The 20,340-nt window shown below is 45.1% G+C and overlaps 1 protein-coding gene across 1 annotated transcript in view; it reads right to left on the bottom strand.

Moving 5' to 3' along the window:
* Nucleotides 1-20,340, bottom strand: part of TEP1 (telomerase associated protein 1) — a 197,400-nt gene that overhangs the window by 130,512 nt on the left and 46,548 nt on the right. Inside the window, exons 14-22 of the mRNA XM_087714127.1 lie at nt 19,280-19,370; nt 17,534-17,693; nt 14,709-14,922; nt 12,506-12,652; nt 10,604-10,678; nt 9,352-9,470; nt 8,166-8,231; nt 6,779-6,922; nt 6,520-6,696 (exon numbers count right to left, since the gene is read on the bottom strand). Coding sequence (XP_087570253.1) covers nt 6,520-6,696; nt 6,779-6,922; nt 8,166-8,231; nt 9,352-9,470; nt 10,604-10,678; nt 12,506-12,652; nt 14,709-14,922; nt 17,534-17,693; nt 19,280-19,370 — 1,193 coding nt within the window. The remainder of the gene's footprint in view (nt 1-6,519; nt 6,697-6,778; nt 6,923-8,165; nt 8,232-9,351; nt 9,471-10,603; nt 10,679-12,505; nt 12,653-14,708; nt 14,923-17,533; nt 17,694-19,279; nt 19,371-20,340) is intronic.

The following is a 20,340-nucleotide window of genomic DNA, read 5'->3' as shown; positions in this document are numbered from 1 at the left end:
TACTATATTAAGGATGATTCCAGCATAAACAGCAATAAAGACAGCTACTTACAGAGGGAAGATTACTGCCTTGCTGGACTTCTTCACACCACCACCTTACTCCAATAACCTGCACAAAGAAGAGACACAGAAAGGAAGACTTTAATCACTTGCACTTACTATATTAAGGATGATTCCAGCATAAACAGCAATAAAGACAGCTACTTACAGAGGGAAGATTACTGCCTTGCTGGACTTCTTCACACCACCACCTTACTCCAATAACCTGCACAAAGAAGAGACACAGAAAGGAAGACTTTAATCACTTGCACTTACTATATTAAGGATGATTCCAGCATAAACAGCAATAAAGACAGCTACTTACAGAGGGAAGATTACTGCCTTGCTGGACTTCTTCACACCACCACCTTACTCCAATAACCTGCCCAAAGAAACACAGAAAAGAGGACTTTAATCGCATGCACTGCATTAGGATGAAACAAGTACAAAAAATAATAGAAATTGAAGATTACTGTCCTTTTCTCCATCTTCTGCACACCACCACCTCACCACCTTGCTCCAATAACCTGCACAAAGAAGAGACATACAAAGGAAGATTTTAATCGCTTGCACTTACTATATGAAGGATGAATCCAGCATAAACAGCAATAAAGACAGCTACTTACAGAGGGAAGATTACTGCCTTGCTGGATTTCTGCACACCACCACCTTACTCCAATAACCTGCACAGAGAGACACAGAAAAGAGGACTTTAATCGCATGCACTGCATTAGGATGAAACAAGCACAAAAAATAATAGAAAAGAAAGGTTACTGTCCTTTTGTGTGTTGAAGTCACCCGCTGATCACCTTGCTCCAATGAATATCCTGCACAAAAAGATACAGAAAGGAAGACTTTAATTGCTTTACTACTATATTAAGGATGAAACAAAAACACAAAGTAATAAAACAGCTACTTACATAGGAAAAATGAATGCCCTAGCGGTCATACTCTGTTGCCTCTTCATCCTGTTAAATAATACTAACTGCAGAAGAAATAAAACAACATTGGACTCGATTGTGGTTGTAAACTGAGGACTACACTATAGGTAACAGAAGGGACCTCTGTTTTCACTCAACACTGTACAGTCTTTTCAGGAAGGATGTCCCCCAACAAACAGGAAAGATATAGTTTTTCATTTAAGAAATTTGATCAAGAATGAATGTCATAGGTAGATTCACAGAGCAATACAGATTTCTTTTTCTGAAATTTATTCCTCAGTTCAAAAAACAAGAATATATGAATTAAGTTCAGTACTTAGGACAGACCAAGTAGCTATTCAAGAGTTAGTGGTGTCATGGTTAGAAGCAATGGTAAAGCAAAATATGGATTTAAAACCAGTAATATTTGGTTGGGCATTTCAAAGGGAATACAATACATATTTAATTTTACACATGTTAACAGCTGCTGGAATTGTGTTTGTACAACAGTGGAAAAACAAAGATATGAAAATGAATAAATTAGAATGCGCAGGAATGAATAAATTGACAATTAAAATCAAGAAGGCTTCGAATACTTTTTCACGTGAGATTTGTTTTATCAATTGCTAACAGAAACAGAAATTAGAAATCTAAAAGTATGAAAGAAAACTCCAATTATGTAAGGAATGGTCACTAACATGTATAAGGAAATATTATTAGTACTTGATCATTATTAATATGTAGATAACTGTGGGACATTACACCACACACACACACAAACTATGACAGTGCCAAGAAAAAACCAAAAAATAACAATTTCCCCCAAAAAAGATTGCAGATGAAACCAGTTTTTTTCTCTAACCCTAAGGACAGGAAAGACAAAACCACTGGAATAAAAACCATCAAGGCATTGTGGGAAATTATAAAGGACAGTGCCAGGAAGCTCACAGAACCGGGAACCACAATTACCTAAACAATCAGGTATCACACAAAAACACAAAATCTGGCAAAATCTTGCACCAACCTGGCCTGCCCATAGAAAAGCAAAAGAATGTTATAAATTTTATGTGCTTCTAAGTGGCTGCTTTTCTATGGGCAGGCCAGGTTGGTGCAAGGCAGTTTTGCAATGTTTCGTGTTTATTTCTGTAGTGAATTCACTACAGAAACACACAAATTTCCCAAAGTACATGCAAATAAAACCATTAAAAATATTCTAGACACAATAAATAAATTTAAAAAAAACATTAAAAGCATAAAGGGAAAAAAAACGGGTCACTTACCAGCAGGCAGAATCAGCAACTCTCCTCTGCAAGGAGCAGGCAGGAGACCAGGCAGCAGGTAAGGTGGCCTGGCTGGCAGGCTTAGAAGCGATGGGGGGCTCTGTGTGTTTCATTTTTGGCCTCCAGTGCCACTCATGCATCCTGTTTTTGGCCTCCTCGGCCTCCAGAGGGTGGGTGGGGGCTGGCGGAGGGTAGGTGGGGCAATGTGGACATGGCAGCCTCATGGTCCCACGCGGGCCAGATTAATGGCTTTGTCAGGCCATATCTGGCCCGCAGGCCATAGTTTGAGGACCCCTGGTTTAGCCCCATTTTACGACCTTTCTAGCCAAAGTTGCTAAGTGAATCTGGCTTCCCATTGACTTTGCTTGCAAAATGTGATCACATGACCCCAGGACAACATCTCCATCATAAATACATGCCGCTTGCCAAGTGTCTGAATTTTATCAGGTAACCACAAGGATTCTGCAATGGTCATAAGTGTGAAAAATGATACACACCCTTTTTTTTCAGTGCAAGCAAACAGTCATTAAACAAATGGTTGTAAGTCAAGGACCACCTATATTCCAATCAGGATGCACACAGTTTTAGTCTCAGTCCAAAATTAAAAACAAGGCGACTTCTTCCCTTTCACAACAAGAGGAAGAGGTTGAACAAACAGCTGCCAATCAAAATGTGGTGGAAAAAACCCAAAAGGCCACTGCTGGAAATCCTGTTCCATTTATTATTGTCTCACCACAATGTGAGGAAAAGCTCTTTCTCAAGAGAAATGCTTACCCTCTCCTGTGTGAACTTCAAGCAGCTTCTCAGGAGGTTATAAATCTCCCTTGGGAAAGAGATTTTCTTCAAATTGTGCACAGATAATACAGGGAAGTGTCTTTGAAAGCACTGCTGTGCAGCCATACAGAAGATTTATTTCAAAAGACAGAGCGCAGGAGGAATGAGAAGCATTAAAGAATTTATACTTTATGAAACATCATTTGCAAAATTTTCGATAACACCACTGAGAATTAAAGACAAGCTTAAAAGTGCAACAAGAGTAGGACAACGCGTAGGACATTATATGAGAGGCATCTTAAGCAAAAAGGTGCGAAGATATTCCTGTTTGGACTTGCTTATAAAGACATTTGTAGAACTTGATCCACGAATGGTAATAGGATTAAGGAGGTTTTGTTATTGGAGACACAGGCTGATAGATGGAAGAATACAATTCAAAATTAGCTAAACCTAATTATTTTTATTTGTAATAGACATAGTTGAATAATAATTGATAATGATAGTAATGTATATAATGTGGAGTTGATATGATAAATAATAATTGGATATGAGAAGGGAAGGCTGGAAATATTTTTGGACGATATACAAAGGTTATTAATCACAATAATTATCACTATTAAAAAATGAAATAAAACTATATACAGTTAAATGTTAACTAATATGGGGAAAATGTTACGATATATGATATAATTACATAAAGAAAGGAGAATGATAATAAACTATATACATGGAAGATGGAATTTTTGGTATTAAATATTATGGATGTTTAGCTAAAACAGGATATGAGGATTTGATATTAATAGAGGATTTTACAAACAAGTAAATGAAATGCTAGCATGTGGTTATGGATTAAATCTTTGGCATAGTTAAGGATGAAAGATGTTTAAATAACCGTAGTCAACTAAAAGTGGAGGTATAATGATGTCAATATGGTAAACATTTGAGTTGATATTTGAATTAATATGAATTAATGGAAGAGATGCACCAAAACATGTTGTAACCAGCTGATATATTTTTCTATAATATATACCTGTGGTTTTTTTTTTTCGTTTTTTCTTTTGTTTTTCCTTTTTTTCCCCCCTGCCTTGTTTTTTGTTTTTTGTCTTTTTTGTGTTTTGATTTTTTCTTTTCCCACTGGTGTGGGCATGAGTTGTTTATGTAACAAAAAAAAAATTTAATATTAAAAAAAAAGAAAGAAAGCACTGCTGTGCTCTGACTCCCCTTTTTTCACTTTAAACCAGGGGTATCCAACCTTGGCATTTTAACAACTCCTAGAATTTCCCAGCCAGCATTCCTGGGAGTTGAAGTCCATACATCTTAAAGTTTCCAAAGTTAGACACCCCTGCTTTAAATCAGATCTGGCTGGAGCCTAGAGTTACATTTATGAACAAGGCAGACATTTTTAACATGAAACTCCAAAAGAGTCCAATCAGGGAAAGGAATATAAACCTAATGTTTATTTAGTTCTTTTTCAATTTCTATGGCCACCCATCTCAAACAGGTTTATATAATGCTAATAATACTAACATAGAATTAAGCATAGAAGCTTCATGCTCTTCTCCGGAGCACCGAGAACCTTTCGGCCTCCGCTGCACTTCGTCTTGATGATGTCGCCGCAGCTGCCAGGCACAGAAGGACGGAGGTAGCCAGAGACGCGTCAAGGTAGCCTGGCGGGCAAGTGAACCAGGATCAGGCAACCTGATCCTGCATTGCTTGTTCACTGGCTTGCCGCCGGGCTGCCTTGGCACCACGCTGGCTACCTCCGTCCTTCCACGCCTGGAAGCTGTGGCGACGTCATCAAGACAAACTCCAGCAGAGGCAGAAAAGTTCTCAGTGCTCCCAAACTTCGTCTTGATGATGTCACCGCAGCTGCTGGGCGTGGAAGGACAGAGGTAGCCAGAGCCACACTGAGTCAGCCCAGCAGGCGAGCGAGTGAGCGAGCGAGGATCAGGCAGCCTGATCCTCCCTTCCTCCCTTGCTCTCTCACCGGGAAGAGCGGAGAAGAGGGAGAAGTACAGCAGAGGCAGGAAGGTTCTTGGTGCTCTGGGAAGCCGCAAAAGCGACTGGGGAGTTACAAGAACCTTCCTGCCTCCGCTGTACTTCACGCTCTTCTCTGTGCGCTCCTCATGACTGCAATAGACATCTAAAAGCGGCTTTTGTGGCTAATGGGGTTTGGGCTTCCAGCCCGACAGCCCCCGCCACTTCTGGATGTCTATTGCAGTCCCAAGGAGCGTGCAAAGTCCAGCAGAGGCAGGAAGGTTCTCAGCGCTCCCAAGTCACTGTCATGGCTTCCCAGAGCACCGCGCTCTTCTCCGCATGCTCCTCCGTGCTCTGAGAAGCCGCGAAAGTGACTGGGAGCGCCGAGAACCTTCGACTCTCTGCTGGTTGCCAGTTGCCCAGCTGGCATGGCCCCACACGTGTGCCTCCTCCTCATCCCTTCTCCTCCTCTTCACTCCCCAAAGGCTCTACTCCTCTTTACCGGACCTCAACGGGAGCCGGGCACAAGGGATGGGAGGAAAACCACACCTTGGAAAACTTCGCTGGGAAGGGAGACGGGGAAGCAGTGGGGGCAGGGATGCCCTGGAACGCCCCCATGCTTTGCTGGCGGCCACACTTCCTAGGCAAGTTCTGGGAGGTCCTAGGAGGCCGGCCGCACCACACAAGCTACCGCCCATGAGCGGCGATGGAACGGGCGGGGCAATTGAGCAAGGGGGTAGGGCAGGCGCTCTGTGACGAACCTCTTCTAACCGGTACGGTAGATTTCTGGAAGCTCTTCTACCGAAGCGGTCAGTATTGGCAGGAACCCACCCCTGCTGTGTGTGCTTCCTGGATTTGACTGCTGCAACAAACTATGACACTGTTATTATTGCGAAGGTAAAGATATCCTGAGACCAAAAACTTTGAAAACCACTGGTCCAACCCAGAAAAGATGAAAGGATAACATACTCATTGGCGCATAATAGATTAACAGAGTTGGAAGGGATCTTGGGGGTCTTCTAGTCCAAACCCCTGCTCAAGCAGGAAACCCCAAACTATTCCATACAAATGGTTGTCCAATCTCTTCTTTAAATCCTCCAGTGTTAGAGCACCCACAACTTCTGGAGGCAAGTCGTTCCACTGGTGAATTGTTCTAATTGTCAGGAAATACCATTAGCCATGAAGAGGCCAGATCTTGAAGATGAAGCTAAAATACTTTGGCCACCTAATGAGAAAGAAGGACTAACTGGAGAAGAGCCTAATGCTGGGAAAGATGAAGAGCAAAAGAAGAAGGGGGACGACAGAGAACGAGGTGGCTGGATGGAGTCACCAAAGCAGTCAGCATGAGCTTAAGTGGACTCCAGAGGATGGTAGAGGACAGGAAGGCCTGGAGGAATGTGGTCCGTAGGGTCACGATGGGTCAGACACGACTTTGCAACTAACAATAATGTTAGCCACTTTTCTTCAACATAGATAACGATTTACCTAGAACCCCCCCCCCCCTCCTTCCCCATTAGCATCCCACATACTTATTTCTCTGGCTCTCATGCTCCGTGATTCCCCAGCGCAAATCAATCTCCTGGATCGCCAAGCAGAACCTGGCGGCTCGTGCGCGAAGCTCAGGAAAAACCGAGCGAATAAGCAGGTCACGTTCACCGTGCATGTCCCGGAAAGTAGAGGAGACGAAAATCCTCACAGAGCGCCACCTGCAGGAAAACAGGAGTCAATACCCAATTCTCCATCCAGAGTAACTTGTGGTCTTTCTCATTACTTCCCCATTAAAACTACCTGCTCTGGGGCACGGGTATCAAGGACACAACTCCAGGTTCCTGCTGATCTGTCGCTGTTCTCTGTTGCGGGGGCAAGCCGTGAATCTCGTCAACTTTGCCAACATGTTCCAAGAACCGGGAATTGCCACATTCAGACATAAACCTGGCCAAAGTAAGAAGAGTCTTTTAAAATCTAGAATTTTCCAGCAGATACTAAAGCAGTGATTGCTAACCTTTTTGTCGTGTGCCTACAGCCATAAGGCAATGCACGTGCACCCCACTGCACGCCCTTCCCCCCATGCGCATGCACACACGACCCACTCTGTACTCCCCCGCCACCCTGCTTATGGGCCCCTCCTTGCCCATTTTTTGCCACCAGATTGGTGTAGGAGTCTTTCCAGACCCAAAACAGGACACACAGGGACGATATGCACCCACCCATGCCCTGTTTTGGGTCTGGAAGGCCTCCTGCACCAACCTAGAAGCCAAAACGGGATGGGGGGACACCGTGCGGTGCCCCGAAATGCAATGCGAACATGCACACACACATGCATGTGCCCTTCCCCCCATGCATGTACATGCATATCCGCCACTTGCAGCCTGCTCCCCCCACTCATGCGCAGACAAGCTGGTTGGCAGGAGGCGCACATGTGCGGTGGACCTGGGCTGGGGCGACGACTGGCATGCCCTGCAGAGAGGTCTTGGCATGTCACCCGTGGCATGCGTGCCATATGTTTGCCATCACGGCACTAAAGCATACACCCTTTGGCTACCAAGAATTCTGCTTTTGTTCCAAGTGCTTCTTTAAACAGCCACTAGCTATCAATGCTCAATTTTTGCCCTTGTGACGCAGTGGTAGAATGCAGCATGGCAGGCTAGCTATGACCAAAAAGCATGCTGATTAGACAGAATGACAGTGAAAACATGGAAAATAAGCCTGCACATAGATAAAGGCAGTCCTGGAATTATAGCTACTTGTTCTGCAGCCATTCAAAGTTGCAACGGCACTGAAGGAGTGGTACTTATGACCAAGAGTCTTGGTGCCACGGTGGTTAGAATACCATATTGCAGGCTAACTCTGCCCACAGCCTGGAGCTCGATCCCAACGGGCTCAGGGTTGACTAACCCCTCCATCCTTCTGAGGTTGGTAAAATGAGGACCCAGGTTATTGGGGCAATAGGCTGACTCTGTAACCTGCTTAGAGAGGACTGAAAAAGCACTGTGAAGCGGTATATAAGCTTAAGCGCTATTGCAATGACATAAACCCTCTTCAGTCTTTCCCATTGTGGAAACAGTCTTCTGTGATCTTCAGTGAGAGAGCAACCCCAGAACAAAACGCAATCATTTGCACATCAAGGAAACCATCCACATTTATTTCTATTCACTTCTTTAGCTCCAAAGCTTACCTGAACATTTGCTCACTGAAACCATGGATTATTACATCCTTCCTGGATTTAAAAGTTCTCTTCCCCCTAAAGATGGAAGGCGGAAAAAAAGGATTCATTTAGTTGCGCAGTGCACTGCTACTTCAGAATTCTCTTTAACTAGACAGCCTGTGCCCCTGTTGGGTTATTTCAGAGATATCCCTGCTCTGACTGAGGCTTCCCAAGAGCACGAAGCAAACTACTTGTCCCGACAAAAATCCCTTTTATTAATTTACTGTGAATTCTGCTCATTCACATCCAGCAAAGTCTTTCAAAGGAGGATTTACAGTCACAGACTTTATCTGGCTTGGAGATCTGACAGGCCGATATCTGCAGAACTCGAAGAGTCACGAACCCATTAAGCAAACTAATTGTCTCCTGCAAACTCCACTCCCTTTTTGTTCCTCTTTTATTTCCTCTGGGAGGGGCCATTCATCGTCCAGCTGTGGCCTTACTCCCAAGTTGACCCCTGTTCTTTAGCTGTTCCCTTCGTCTGGCAACTCTGCGCATGTGCACACTGGGAACAGGCTCCAGCTGTTCCTCTGCCTCACTGATGTCTGACTCTGAAGGCAGCTGATAACTGCCATACGGCTCTGGCCCCCTCTCTGCCTTCGACACAGAGCCCTCATCAGAGCCTTTCCCAGACTCCAGGATTGACCCATGTCCCTCCCCAACCTCCACACTGTCCAAATCTGCTGCCAGCTCTGCTGGCGGGCCACAACAATTTCCTACCTAAACAGAAAAACAGAAGGACAAGAGGGAGATTTTTAAAAAGAAGTGGGAGAAACTTTCTGATTTCCCAATGGCTTCCCCATTGACTTTCCCCATAGGAAGCCAGCAGGAGGTGTTGAAAAGAACCATCACACCGTCTATGCTAACATTGAAGAAGCATTGAAGCAGTCACAACTTTGCCAAATTTTAATGCCGTGGGAACTGGATTTTTGAGTGCATTTTGTAAGTGCGTCCATTTGAGGTACACGAGTTCAAAAATTGTAGCCCTGGGACTCACTGTTTATCTGAGGTGAAGGTTACAAACAACCAAACAGACACAAGAGTTTTAGTAATATATGGACTTTGGCCGCTCAGAGTAAAGCACTTCAGAAAGGATATATCAAAAGGAATAAAAACAAATAAGCAGTCTAAGGCAGGACCCATTCTCCTCCCTTACCCTGGCTCAGCACAGATATTGATGTAAAGGCAATCGGGGGCAACATGTTGGCGATAGAGATGGAGACAAGAACCGCTAAGTTCTTCAACGTCATTACTTAGCACGAGAATCGTATCCACCTGGAGTTGGGAAAAGAGAAATAAGGGAGCTCTGTAACATGCAGGGACTCATCACGCTGATCTGCAGGTGTTAAAACTCCAAGTCTGTAGAGAAACTGGATTTTTAAAATATCCTTCCATTCCCCACTATCCTGTCAGAGCTGAAGAAGCTTTTTGGATGAGAAGCGAAATGTCTTCGAAAGAAAGAACAAGAAAGTCCAGTTGCTTCCTGAAAAAGCACCTTTGGGTTAAAATGCCAAGGAAATGGCTTATGTTCTTTTTGCAACTCCCTCCCCACCCCGCTTTTCCATTAAGTGAAGATCTAGACAGCCTTCAATTCTATGCAGCCAGTAGATCCATTCATCAAGTTTTCCCCAACCCAAACCTGTGTACAGTTGCTGAACAATAACCCCCCCACCCCATCAGGACCCTGTTGATGGGATCATAGGAAGTTGTAACCAAAGCTGAGTGTTGTTACAAAAGCTATAAAAGCTTTCCCATCCTAAACCCATTTTTCCGGCTGGCCCAAGAAAGTGCAAAGACTTTGATTTCTTTTGCTTTGCAAAATCAAGTTTACCATTGTAGAAAAAAAAAAACAATTCCTTGTATGAGATCCAAAAGAATGGTCATCCAGAACCTAAACTGGATCTAGTTTACACCAGTGCCATGCACTAGACAGCACTATTTGTTTGTTATCTTCAAACCCACTCTTGTACCCATTGATACAATCCATGGTTATCCATATTTATCTGGAGAAGAGGGACTAAGATCCTCTAGAAAAATTAAGGCAGAGAAGCAGTGATTGTTTCACTGAAGACACCTGTTCTAAAGGCATCTTCATTCATTAATCTGATGGATTTTTAATCAATCCTTTTGTCCAGACTGTTCTTCCAATTGAAGGCTTCCTACATTGTTACAACGGACTTACATCTTCCCGCCTCACCTCACAATCAGGAGGCGGCGAGTTCGATCCTAGGTAGAGGCAGATATCTCTCTCTCTCTGGGCACAATGAGAGTATACCTGCTGCGTAAAGCTCCGCATTGGCGACAGGAAAGGCATCCGGCCAATTAAATGCTCTGGTTCGCTCCATTCAGTTTCCCAGGCTCCACCCCGCAAGGGATTATGGGGTTGTTAAATGATGATGACGACTTACATGTTCCCGCCGAATCAAGAAATCCTTGATGACGTCCGGTGCCCTCCAGTCATCACTGTAGTAAACTGTTCCGAACTGGAAGAAGAAGCATTGGACACATCAACCACTCCTGGATCGATTTTTGCAAATGTGTCAGCCACAAAGAATCAGGACCATTCATGTAAATAGCACTTAAACTTATATACCGCTCCTTAGTGCATTACAGCAGAGTTCCCCAATATCTTTGACTTTACAGACTGGTTTGGGGGTGGGGGTGGAGGGGATAATTTCGTACGAGCAACCAGCAAATGCACACTTGCATGCAGCTCCATTTGTGCAAGCAGCATGCGCCTGCCGCTCGTGCAAAGGGAGCGTGTGCACATGTGCTCGTCCACTTATCACGCAAGTGTGGGTGTGCATGCACGTACACACGCTTGCTGGTCGTTTCCACGGCCTGATTGCAATCCCCTCACGGCCCACTAGTGGGCTGCAGCCCAAAGGTTGGGGACCATGCTTTAGAGCACTTTCTGAGCGGTTTACAGGGTCAGCACATTGCCCACCACAATCTGGGTTTTTGTTTTACCGACCTTGGAAACTTGGAAGGTTGAGTCAACCTTGAGCTGGTTAGGATCGAACTCCTGACTGTGGGCACAGTCAGCCTGTAGTACTGCATTCTAACCACTGCGCCACTAGGGCTCCTATTATTTCATTTCATTTTATTTTTTTGCAGAATAAACACAAATAGATTACAGTATAAATGATTTATTGAGGCCTACACACAAGAATCTGGACAACTGTCAGCACTAAATTGGCGCTAGATAGGAATGGAATGGAAATAAAGGAGGACTTGGATCCCTTGTGGCAATGTAAGGATTCTAAACTGATGACACATTTTACTCCGCCCCCTCCCAGCTCTGCCTGCTCTTTTCGTACAAAATGGAACTCTTCTGTAGATTCACTATCCTGCTAATCGGCCCAGAAGGATCCATGACTCACAGTCTCTCATGTAGTCATGTCAGTTTCTCTTCCTACTTTATTATATAAGGGGAGGGGGGGGAAGAAGAGGGAATTCTTCTTCCCCTCCGCCCTTCTCTCCCATTGTTTTCGCAATCTTCATTGTGGAAAGTTATTCACCCATCACAAAAATTCCTTTGGGGAGGAAAGCAATGCTATGCTTACTTACCCAAAACAAAATTGTAGGAGAAAGTTGAAGAAATTAAAGTCAGAGAACTGAACTAGTTGCTTAAGGGGAACATCTCTGTTTGTTTTGTCCCCTTAAGTCCCCTTGCCGATTCACACACAATAACTTATTCACGATTGATAATTCACGATTCTACAAGAGAATCTCCTCTGCTAGCTCGAAATTTTGGGCTTGGACAACGTGTAACTGCGCCGTCTGTGGTATGATCTAAGCACAGTACACAAAATTATCTGCTATAACGTCCTACCTGTCAATGACTATTTCAGCTTCAACCTCACTAATACTTGGGCAAACAATCAATACAAACTCATAGTAAACCACTCTAAACTCGATTGCAGAAAATACAACTTCAGTAGCAGAGTGGTCAATGCCTGGAATGCTCTACCTGACTCTGTTGTTACATCCTCAAACCCCCATAACTTTAACCTTAAACTGTCTAGCGTGGACCTCACTAAGAGATCCATAAAGGGGGTGTGCATAAGCGCACCAGCGTGCCTACTATCCCTGTCCTACTATCCCCATTTATTTGTATAAATTTCTTTCGTTCATGTCCATGTTTATATTTATACCTGCTATCTTGTACATGTTTGACGAACTAATAAATACAAGTACAAATACAGTGTGTGATTATTCATATTTATCTGGGTAAAAGCAAAAGAGGGTGAACTCTGAAGTCAAATCCTTGCCCCCAGCCTAGTGTCTCTCTCAAATCCAGGTCTTACCACGCTCTGTATGGTTTGCACATCCTTCAGCACAGAACCGGTCATGGGAATAGCCCCCACGATATCTGAAAAGTTGCAGAGGAAAACCTTAGCCTGCTCACAGACTGAATATAACATGGAGGCCAGCAATATGGCCAAGTCTCGGACCTAAAGAGAGAAGGGAAAAGTGACGTTAATAGAGGCACGTCAAGCAATTACTGAGACTGTCATCTGCACCTCTATAAATGTCTGGTTTGCCAGACTCTTTCTAGGAGCCTGGGGAGGGTGAAAAAGGCCTTCTCCACCACCCGGAGGCCCTCCGGACGCCAAAAACGGCCCATATGCCAACTTCCGGTCAGACCAGAAGGTCCGTTTTTCACTCTCCGCAGGCTCCAGAGGCTTTCTAGGAGCCTGGTGAGGGTGAAAATGGCCTTCTCCACCACCCGGAGGTCCTCTGAAGTCCATTTTTGGACTTCCAATATGCACATTGGGCTGTTTTTCTCCCTCCGGAGGCTTCAGGAAGCTTCCCTGAAGCCTCCAGAGGGCGAAAAATGGCCGAAAATCAATTCCGAAATCAGCTGGCCAGCACACACATCCGCGCTGGAGCTGACAGGGCAACACCTCGCATGCCCTCAGAAATGGTTCTGCGTGCCACCTGTGGCATGCGTGCCATAGGTTTGCCATCATAGCCCTACAAAATTTCTGACAAATGGCAATCCAATCTCTTCTTGAAAGTCTCAAGTGATGAAGCCCCCACAACTTCCAAAGGCAACTTCTGTTCCATTGTTTGATTGTTCTCACTGTCAGAAAGTTCCTCCTTGTTTCTAGGTTGAATCTCTCCTTGTTCAGTTTCCATCCATTCTTCCCTCTCTGGCTTTCAGGTGCTTTGGAAAATAGCTTGACCCTCTCCTCTCTGTGGCAGACCCTTAAATATTGGAACACTGCTATCAATTCTCCCCTGGTCCTTCTCTTCACTAGACTAGCCATGCCCAGTTCCTGTAAATGTTCTTATGTTTTAGCCTCCAATCCCCTAATCCCCAATCCCCGCTGTTCTCTGCACTTTTTCTAGAGTCTCAACATCTTTTTTATCGTGTGGTGACCAAAACTGGATGCAGTACTCTAGGTGTGATCTTACTAAGGCTTTATAGAGGAGTATTAGTACCTCACTTGATTTTTATTGTATCCCTCTGTTAATGCAATTTAGGATTGCATTAGTTCCTTAGCTCTTTGTCTTTAAGAGAAGGAACACACTTATGACTCACAATTGCACTTAGTCCAATATTGGCTGGTTTTTGTTTTTTTTATAAAGCAAGCTTGGCTTTAGTTTAGACTTGGATGGGAGACCACTTGGAAAGCTGAGGGATACAAAAGACATCCCCAAGAGTAAAATGTGACTACATGATGCCTCAAATATCAGAAATGAAATGAAATCAAAATAGAGCTGGAAGGGACTTTGGAGGGCTTCTAGTCCAGCCCCCTGCTCGAGTTTATGCCAATTGCCATGCAACCAAATTTCGACGTGCGGATAAGGAGTTCCTTATTTCTTTGTCTTTAAGTGATGGAACAAGCCTATGACTAATACACTTAGCCAATATTGTTTTGTTTTTTTTAATTAAGCAACCTTGGCTTTGGTTTAGACTTGGATGTCTTTCATATCCTTTGGCTTTCCAAGACCACTTGGAAAGCCAAAGGATATGAAAGACATCCCCCAAGAGTAAAATGGTGATCACTTGACTCCAAGATGCCTCAGACATCATCAATGAAGTGAAATGAAATGAGAATAGAGCTGGAAGGGACCTTGGAGGTCTTCTAGTCCAGCCCCCTGCTCAAGTTTATGCCAGTTATTAACCACCCAAATTTTGATGTTTGATGGATTACTGCAATAGTACACTGTTGTACACTGAGAGCATATGCACCAAAGACAAATTCCTTGTGTGTCCAACCACACTTGGCCAATGAAGAATTCTATTCTATTCTATTCTATCCTATCCTATCCTAGTTGTAAATCCAAGGACCAGTCTTAAGTCTTTTTTTCCCAGCACCGTCGTAACTGGTAACCAAACGACATGCTGTATGTAATGGATGAGAATTTTTTTAATGTTTTTTTTTAATGCTTCAAAATAAAAAAAAATAACAACAACAGCAATAACTATCATGTTGAAAAAAACAGACGAGGGCAGAAAAAGAGGGTGAACTGAATGACAACTATTAACTGTTTACCAACCGTCATGGGACTCTTCTGGTTGTCATTCTTGTCATCAGTTGGGCAATACATATTTTTGGCTTGAACGCAAGACTTCCCAAATTGATAGCTGCTGGAGATCAAGATGAGAGTCCTCCCAGGAATGGGGTGCATATTATGCTTCACTGATAACCCAACTGCTGTCTCCAGAGCCTGGCAGTAGCGTTGCAGGATGTCAGCGGTGTAGCGGATGTCTCTGTGAGGTACAAAATTGAGAAAGAATTCTCAACGAACAGAGTGGTAGCATCAAGAACATGTGAAGTGTTAATACTGAGAGAGAGAGAGAGAGTTAAGTGAGTTTTGCCCCGGGATGGGCTTCCAAAATTGTAGCAACGTGTTCGTTGTCCTGTTACTGGGTGGGCATAGCCATGGTGGGCGTGGCCTAGTTGGCCACCTGCACCACAGCTGTGGGGGGACGATTTTTACCCTCCCCAGACTCCAGAGGCTTTATTTGAGCCTCCGGGAGGGTGAAAACTGCTTCCCTTAGGCTCTGGAGGCCCTCTGGAGGCTGGAAACGGGTTGTTTCCAGACTTCCAGAACTTCAGATAGGCTCATTTCCCCCACCCGCCCTGAACCTCCAAGCGGGCCCTGCACTTACCTGGCATGATGAATGGGCTGCGTGGAGACTCCTGGGAGGGGCAGGGTGAGAGGGATGGGCATGGCCAGCCAGAGGTAGCATTTGGGGGTTCGCCGAACGGGGCAAGATCCTAGCTGGCGGATGGCCCAAACCCTTGCGAACTCCTAGCAGTCCACCCCTGATTTTGCCTTAACCACCTTTCCTGTCACAGTTGTTAGGGGAAATCACTACAGTAATTAAGTCAGTAACATGGCTGTTAAGTGAACCTGGCTTCCCCATTGCCTTTGCTGGTCAGAAGGTCGCAAAAGATAATCACATGACTCCAGGACACTGCAATTGACCTAAATACATGCTGGTTGCCAACCATCCAGTTTGGATCACGTGAAAACCATGGGAATGCTGCAGTGATCATACGTGTGAAAAGCGGTCATAAGTCACCTTTTTTTAAAATGCTGTTGTAACTTCGAACGGTCACTAAACCATAACGGGTGATTGTAAGTCAAAGAACTACCTGTACACCTCTGAGTGAAGGATGCGGAAGATGCAGAAGATCAAAGCAGCAAACCTCAGCCTAGAAGTCACATTTAACTGGGAGGTGCTGGAAGATTGAACTAGGCTGACTTTGGATTTATGCCAGTTACTAACCACCCAAATTTTGATGTGTGGATACTGCAATAGTACACTGTTGTACATCAGGCCAAGATGTACTTCATTGGTCAGTGTTGGGCTTCAAAATTTATGGTCTAAGGCAGGGGGTCAAACTCAAGGTCCGGGGGCCAGATGTGGCCCTCAGAGTGCTTAAATGTGGCCCATGGGGCCACCCTGCAAACAGCGAAGGAACGGGCGTAGTGCCTCTGCCAGCAAAACCAGAGTTCGGGAGGGTTGTAGGAGGCCATCGCAGCCACAGATGGAACTTGGGAGCCCTTTTTTGCTGGCAGAGCACTCATGCCACCACAGGCACCCCCAACATGGGAGAGGTCAAGCTGGCCATGTCCACACTGGCCACTGCCCCCCGATCTCCCAAGGTCATACACAACCCTCATGCGACCCTCAATGAAATCGAGTTTGACACCCTTGATCTAAGACAGTGGTCACCAACCTTTCAGACCTCAGGGACCACTAACTTCATAATTTTAAATCTCACAGACCACTAATGTATTCTGCCTAATGACCGGGTGGTGGACTGGGTGGGTGTGGCTAAGTGGTCATGTGACTGGGTGGGTGTGGGCAACTCAATGTCACCCATGTCAAGGGGTGCCTCACTGGTCTCTATGTGTCCCTACCCTCCCAGGCCCTCCTCACCTCCCTGCCTGGGATCCTTAGGGCCCTAACAGGAAGCAGTTGCTGGAGCTAAGCAGCCACCATGAGAAAGAGTTGGCAAAACAGCTCAGTTCAAATTGGATCTGATCGAGAAGGAGACTCAGCAGAAGCACCTCACTGAGGACTATGAGCGTAGGCTTTCCAAGCAGAAGGAAGACCTGCAGGAGTGCAAGGCCAGGTACTGGCGCCTGGAGGTTGAGCGGGCTGAGATGGGCAGACAGTTCCAGGCCATGATGTAGTCCCACTGGAACAAGGCACTCCAGCTCTTTGCTACCAGTGGCACTTCCCTCCAGCCTTCACCCAAAGCCCCACACCAGGCGGCTGAAGCAGACCCCGAGTCGGAATTTCTGCCCCCCCTCTGACCCACACAAAAAACTACAAAGGGGGAGATTCTCTGCAGCAACACAAATGTTCATTGCATGTATCCAGCCCAGGAGCCGTAGTTTGAGGACCCTGATTTAGTGCAATATAAAAAATGCAAATACTTTTTCTGCGGACCACCAAAATGTTCTCATGGACCACCAGTTGGTAACCACCGGTCTAAAGAGTCCCTGCAGACTCTAGGGGGCAGTGATCATCTAAATTTCAAGGCCCAGCAATGTCCAAAAATGTTTGTGTGGCCAACATGACATGACAGAGCTGTGTTAACTTCCCGATGAAGTGGTACCTATTTATCTACTCGCATTTGCATGTTTTCAAACTGCTAGGTTGTCAGGAGCTGGTGCAAGGACAGCAGCTCACTCCATCACGTGGTGCTCATGTCTTGAACCTGGGCTACTGACTCTAGTCCAGCACCTTAACTACTAAGCTATCACGTACGGTCTAAATACTACACCCAATACTTCATTCTCCTTCTCCAGAACCTCTGCTAAGCAAGAAGACAAGGATAGTCCTAGCTACAGCCTCCTACCTGGATTTAAGCAACTTCTGCTTCTCCCTCTTTACCATCTGGAAAATGAGCGGGATCTCCATGCAACCCCGTAGATTTTGGCGTTTTAGAAAATTAATTGGTAGCTTCATTTGCTTTGTGACTTTTTCGATGAGCTGTAGGTTACTCGGGAAGGGCTCGTCTGAAAGAAGAGAAAAAGATGCTCAAGGAAACACGGAAGGAAGATCTCTTTTTCTTCATTTGAAAATAGGTCCTCCTATCCATAGTAAACCTGGTAAACCAGATCAGCTTTTTTGACTTCTTTGACATTCATCCCTCATTGAGAATGAAGGCGAATACTCGTGTCCCAGGATAATGTTGCAAGATCAAATCTGGGTCCGTGACTGGGACCAGAAGTTTTGTCTTCTGAGCTTTTCGTGGATCAATGTGGAGCCCATTGTTGTGGCCCACCAGTGGCCAATGGGGCTGGCATCAGATTAGGACAGTGATGAGGTTGGGGAGGAAAATGGGCCAGTCCTGGAGTCTGGGGGAGGCTCTGATGAGGGCTCTGTGTCGGAGGCAGAGAGGGGACCAGGGTCGTCTGACAGTTATCAGTGAGGCAGATGAACAGCTGGAGCCTGTTCCCAGTGTGCGCATGCGCAGAGTTGCCAGACGAAGGGGACAGCTAAAGAACAGGAGTCGACTTGGGAGTAAGGCCTCAGTTGAATGATGAACGGCCTCTCCCAGAGGAAATAAAAGAGGAGCGAAAGGGGAGTGGAGTTTGCAAGAGACAATTAGTTTGCTTAATTGGTTTATGACTCTCTGAGGCTCCTTGCCAAGTTTTGAAGATATTGGCCGGTCAGTTCTCTAAGCCAGAGAAGGTCTGTGATTGCAAATCCTCCCTTAAAAGACTTTGCTGGATGTGAATGGACAGAATTCACAGTAAATTAATAAAAGGTTTTTTTTGGGGGGGGGGGTCGGGACAAAGAGTTTGCTTCCTGCTCTCGGGAAGTCTCGGTCAGAACACCCATCCTCAGGGAATGTCTTTCTAGCAGTCTGTGTGCTTTGGGCTATTAGAGAGAAGTTCCCTGAGGATGGGCTCCAGCACAAGTCCAAAAGGATGTGTAAAAAAAAATTCAGAACTAGACAAAATGACTTAGGACAGTAGTCCTCAAACTTTTGGGAACAGGGACCGGTTCTGTGGAGAGAAGATTTTCCTTGGATTGGAGGGTGCCTGGTTTCGCATATTACCTGCATCCCATAGATGGGGCTTCGTTTGTTTGTGTAGCCCGGTTTCTGGCATGCCAGAATGGACTAGGGCCGCGATGGCAAACCTATGGCACGCATGCCAAGTGGGACGCAAAGCCATGTCACCCAGCACATGCAGCCTTGCCTGTTTGTCTTCTGAGTTTCTGGCACGTAGGCGCACGTGACGATCAGCTGTCCTTCGCGTGCGTGGCAGTGCTGAAAACCGGTGGGCACATGCGCACCAGGCAGCTGACTGTTGGCGACGCATGCACGCCAGGACCCGGAAGTTTGGCTTTTCCAGAGTGCAATCTCTTTGCGTGTGCATCCGTGCTGAAAACTGGCCTGCGTGTCAGCCAGCTGATTGTCGGGCGCGCATGCGTGCTAGAAACTAGACGTTCAGCTTTTCCAGAACGTGACCCTGATAAGCGCATGAACGAACAACATTTCCACGTGATCTTTTGGTGACCCCTGACTTAGGAGTCACTTTCCAGTGTTAATGAAGAATTCCCAGCCATTCAACCCAGGTTAAGTATTCCTCACCTTTTTTCTTAATTTCTGTTTCCAGGTCCATAATCACTTTGTAGGCTGAAAGGAACCGGAAAGGAAGTTGTCTGCTGCGTATGACAGAGTCCTGAAGGAGAGAAAGGCCAAAGGCAAAAACAGAATTAAAATTATTAACATTAAAGTACAGAATAATCTAGTATGAATTTCTCACAGAACAGCTGCTGCAAGATATGTGGATTTCAGTTCCGCAAGCCGCCTAGGAAAGCCAAGGGAAATCATCAAAACCATAAAAAAAAAGCAAAAGTTAGAATATTTTGGGCATGTGATGCGAACACCCGGAAAAATACGCCATACTTCACTTAATCCTCCAGGGAAATATTGAAGGCAAACGAGGTTCAGACAGAAGAAGAATATCATGACATCAAAATCTTAGGGACTGGTTTTGACAAAACTCAACAGCACTTTTTCGTGGGGCTGTTGATAAAAATAGAATCACCAACGTCCGATGATGGATATGGCACAAAAAGAAGAAAAGACTCAAGAACAGCCACGCTGGCTGAGGAATTCTGGTAATTAAATGTCTATAGAGATTCTCCATAGACATTTAATTCCCAGAATTAAAACTGACCCCATGTAAGAGGGGTCAAAAAAGCAATTCATATAAGATTGAACAGCCTATTATTGAAAAACAGAGGAGGGGGAATACAACACCACCTATCTCCTGTTTACAACACAGTCCTTTCACTACTTCCAAGAAGGTTCCACACTCATTTGTACTATTCAGGGCACAGATAAACCTCCAAGTTGCCTCCATGACCCTCAGAAAGAACGCCATCAACCAGATGACTGCAAGGAATATAAACCCTTCCATCCTCCACCATTCACTCAGAACTGAAGAAGCTTCTTGGATGAGAAGTGAAATGTCTTCAAGGAAAAGCAAAGTCCAGTTTCCTTTTGAAAAGGGATTAAAGTTTACACATAAGGATGATGTACAGATTGAAGCTGAATGACCTAGTAAGAAGACTAGGGAGACTGTGTGAAAAGAAGCTCCTTTATACCACATGGAAATTTGGTGATACAAAAATTGAATTCTGTTC

The sequence above is a fragment of the Thamnophis sirtalis genome, unplaced genomic scaffold (assembly GCF_051295495.1).
Source record: "Thamnophis sirtalis isolate CommonGarterSnake01/CBP01778 unplaced genomic scaffold, rThaSir2_p1.2 scaffold_4, whole genome shotgun sequence".
In the NCBI taxonomy this organism is placed as follows: domain Eukaryota; kingdom Metazoa; phylum Chordata; class Lepidosauria; order Squamata; family Natricidae; genus Thamnophis; species Thamnophis sirtalis.
This window is presented reverse-complemented; position numbering and strand designations above follow the sequence as displayed.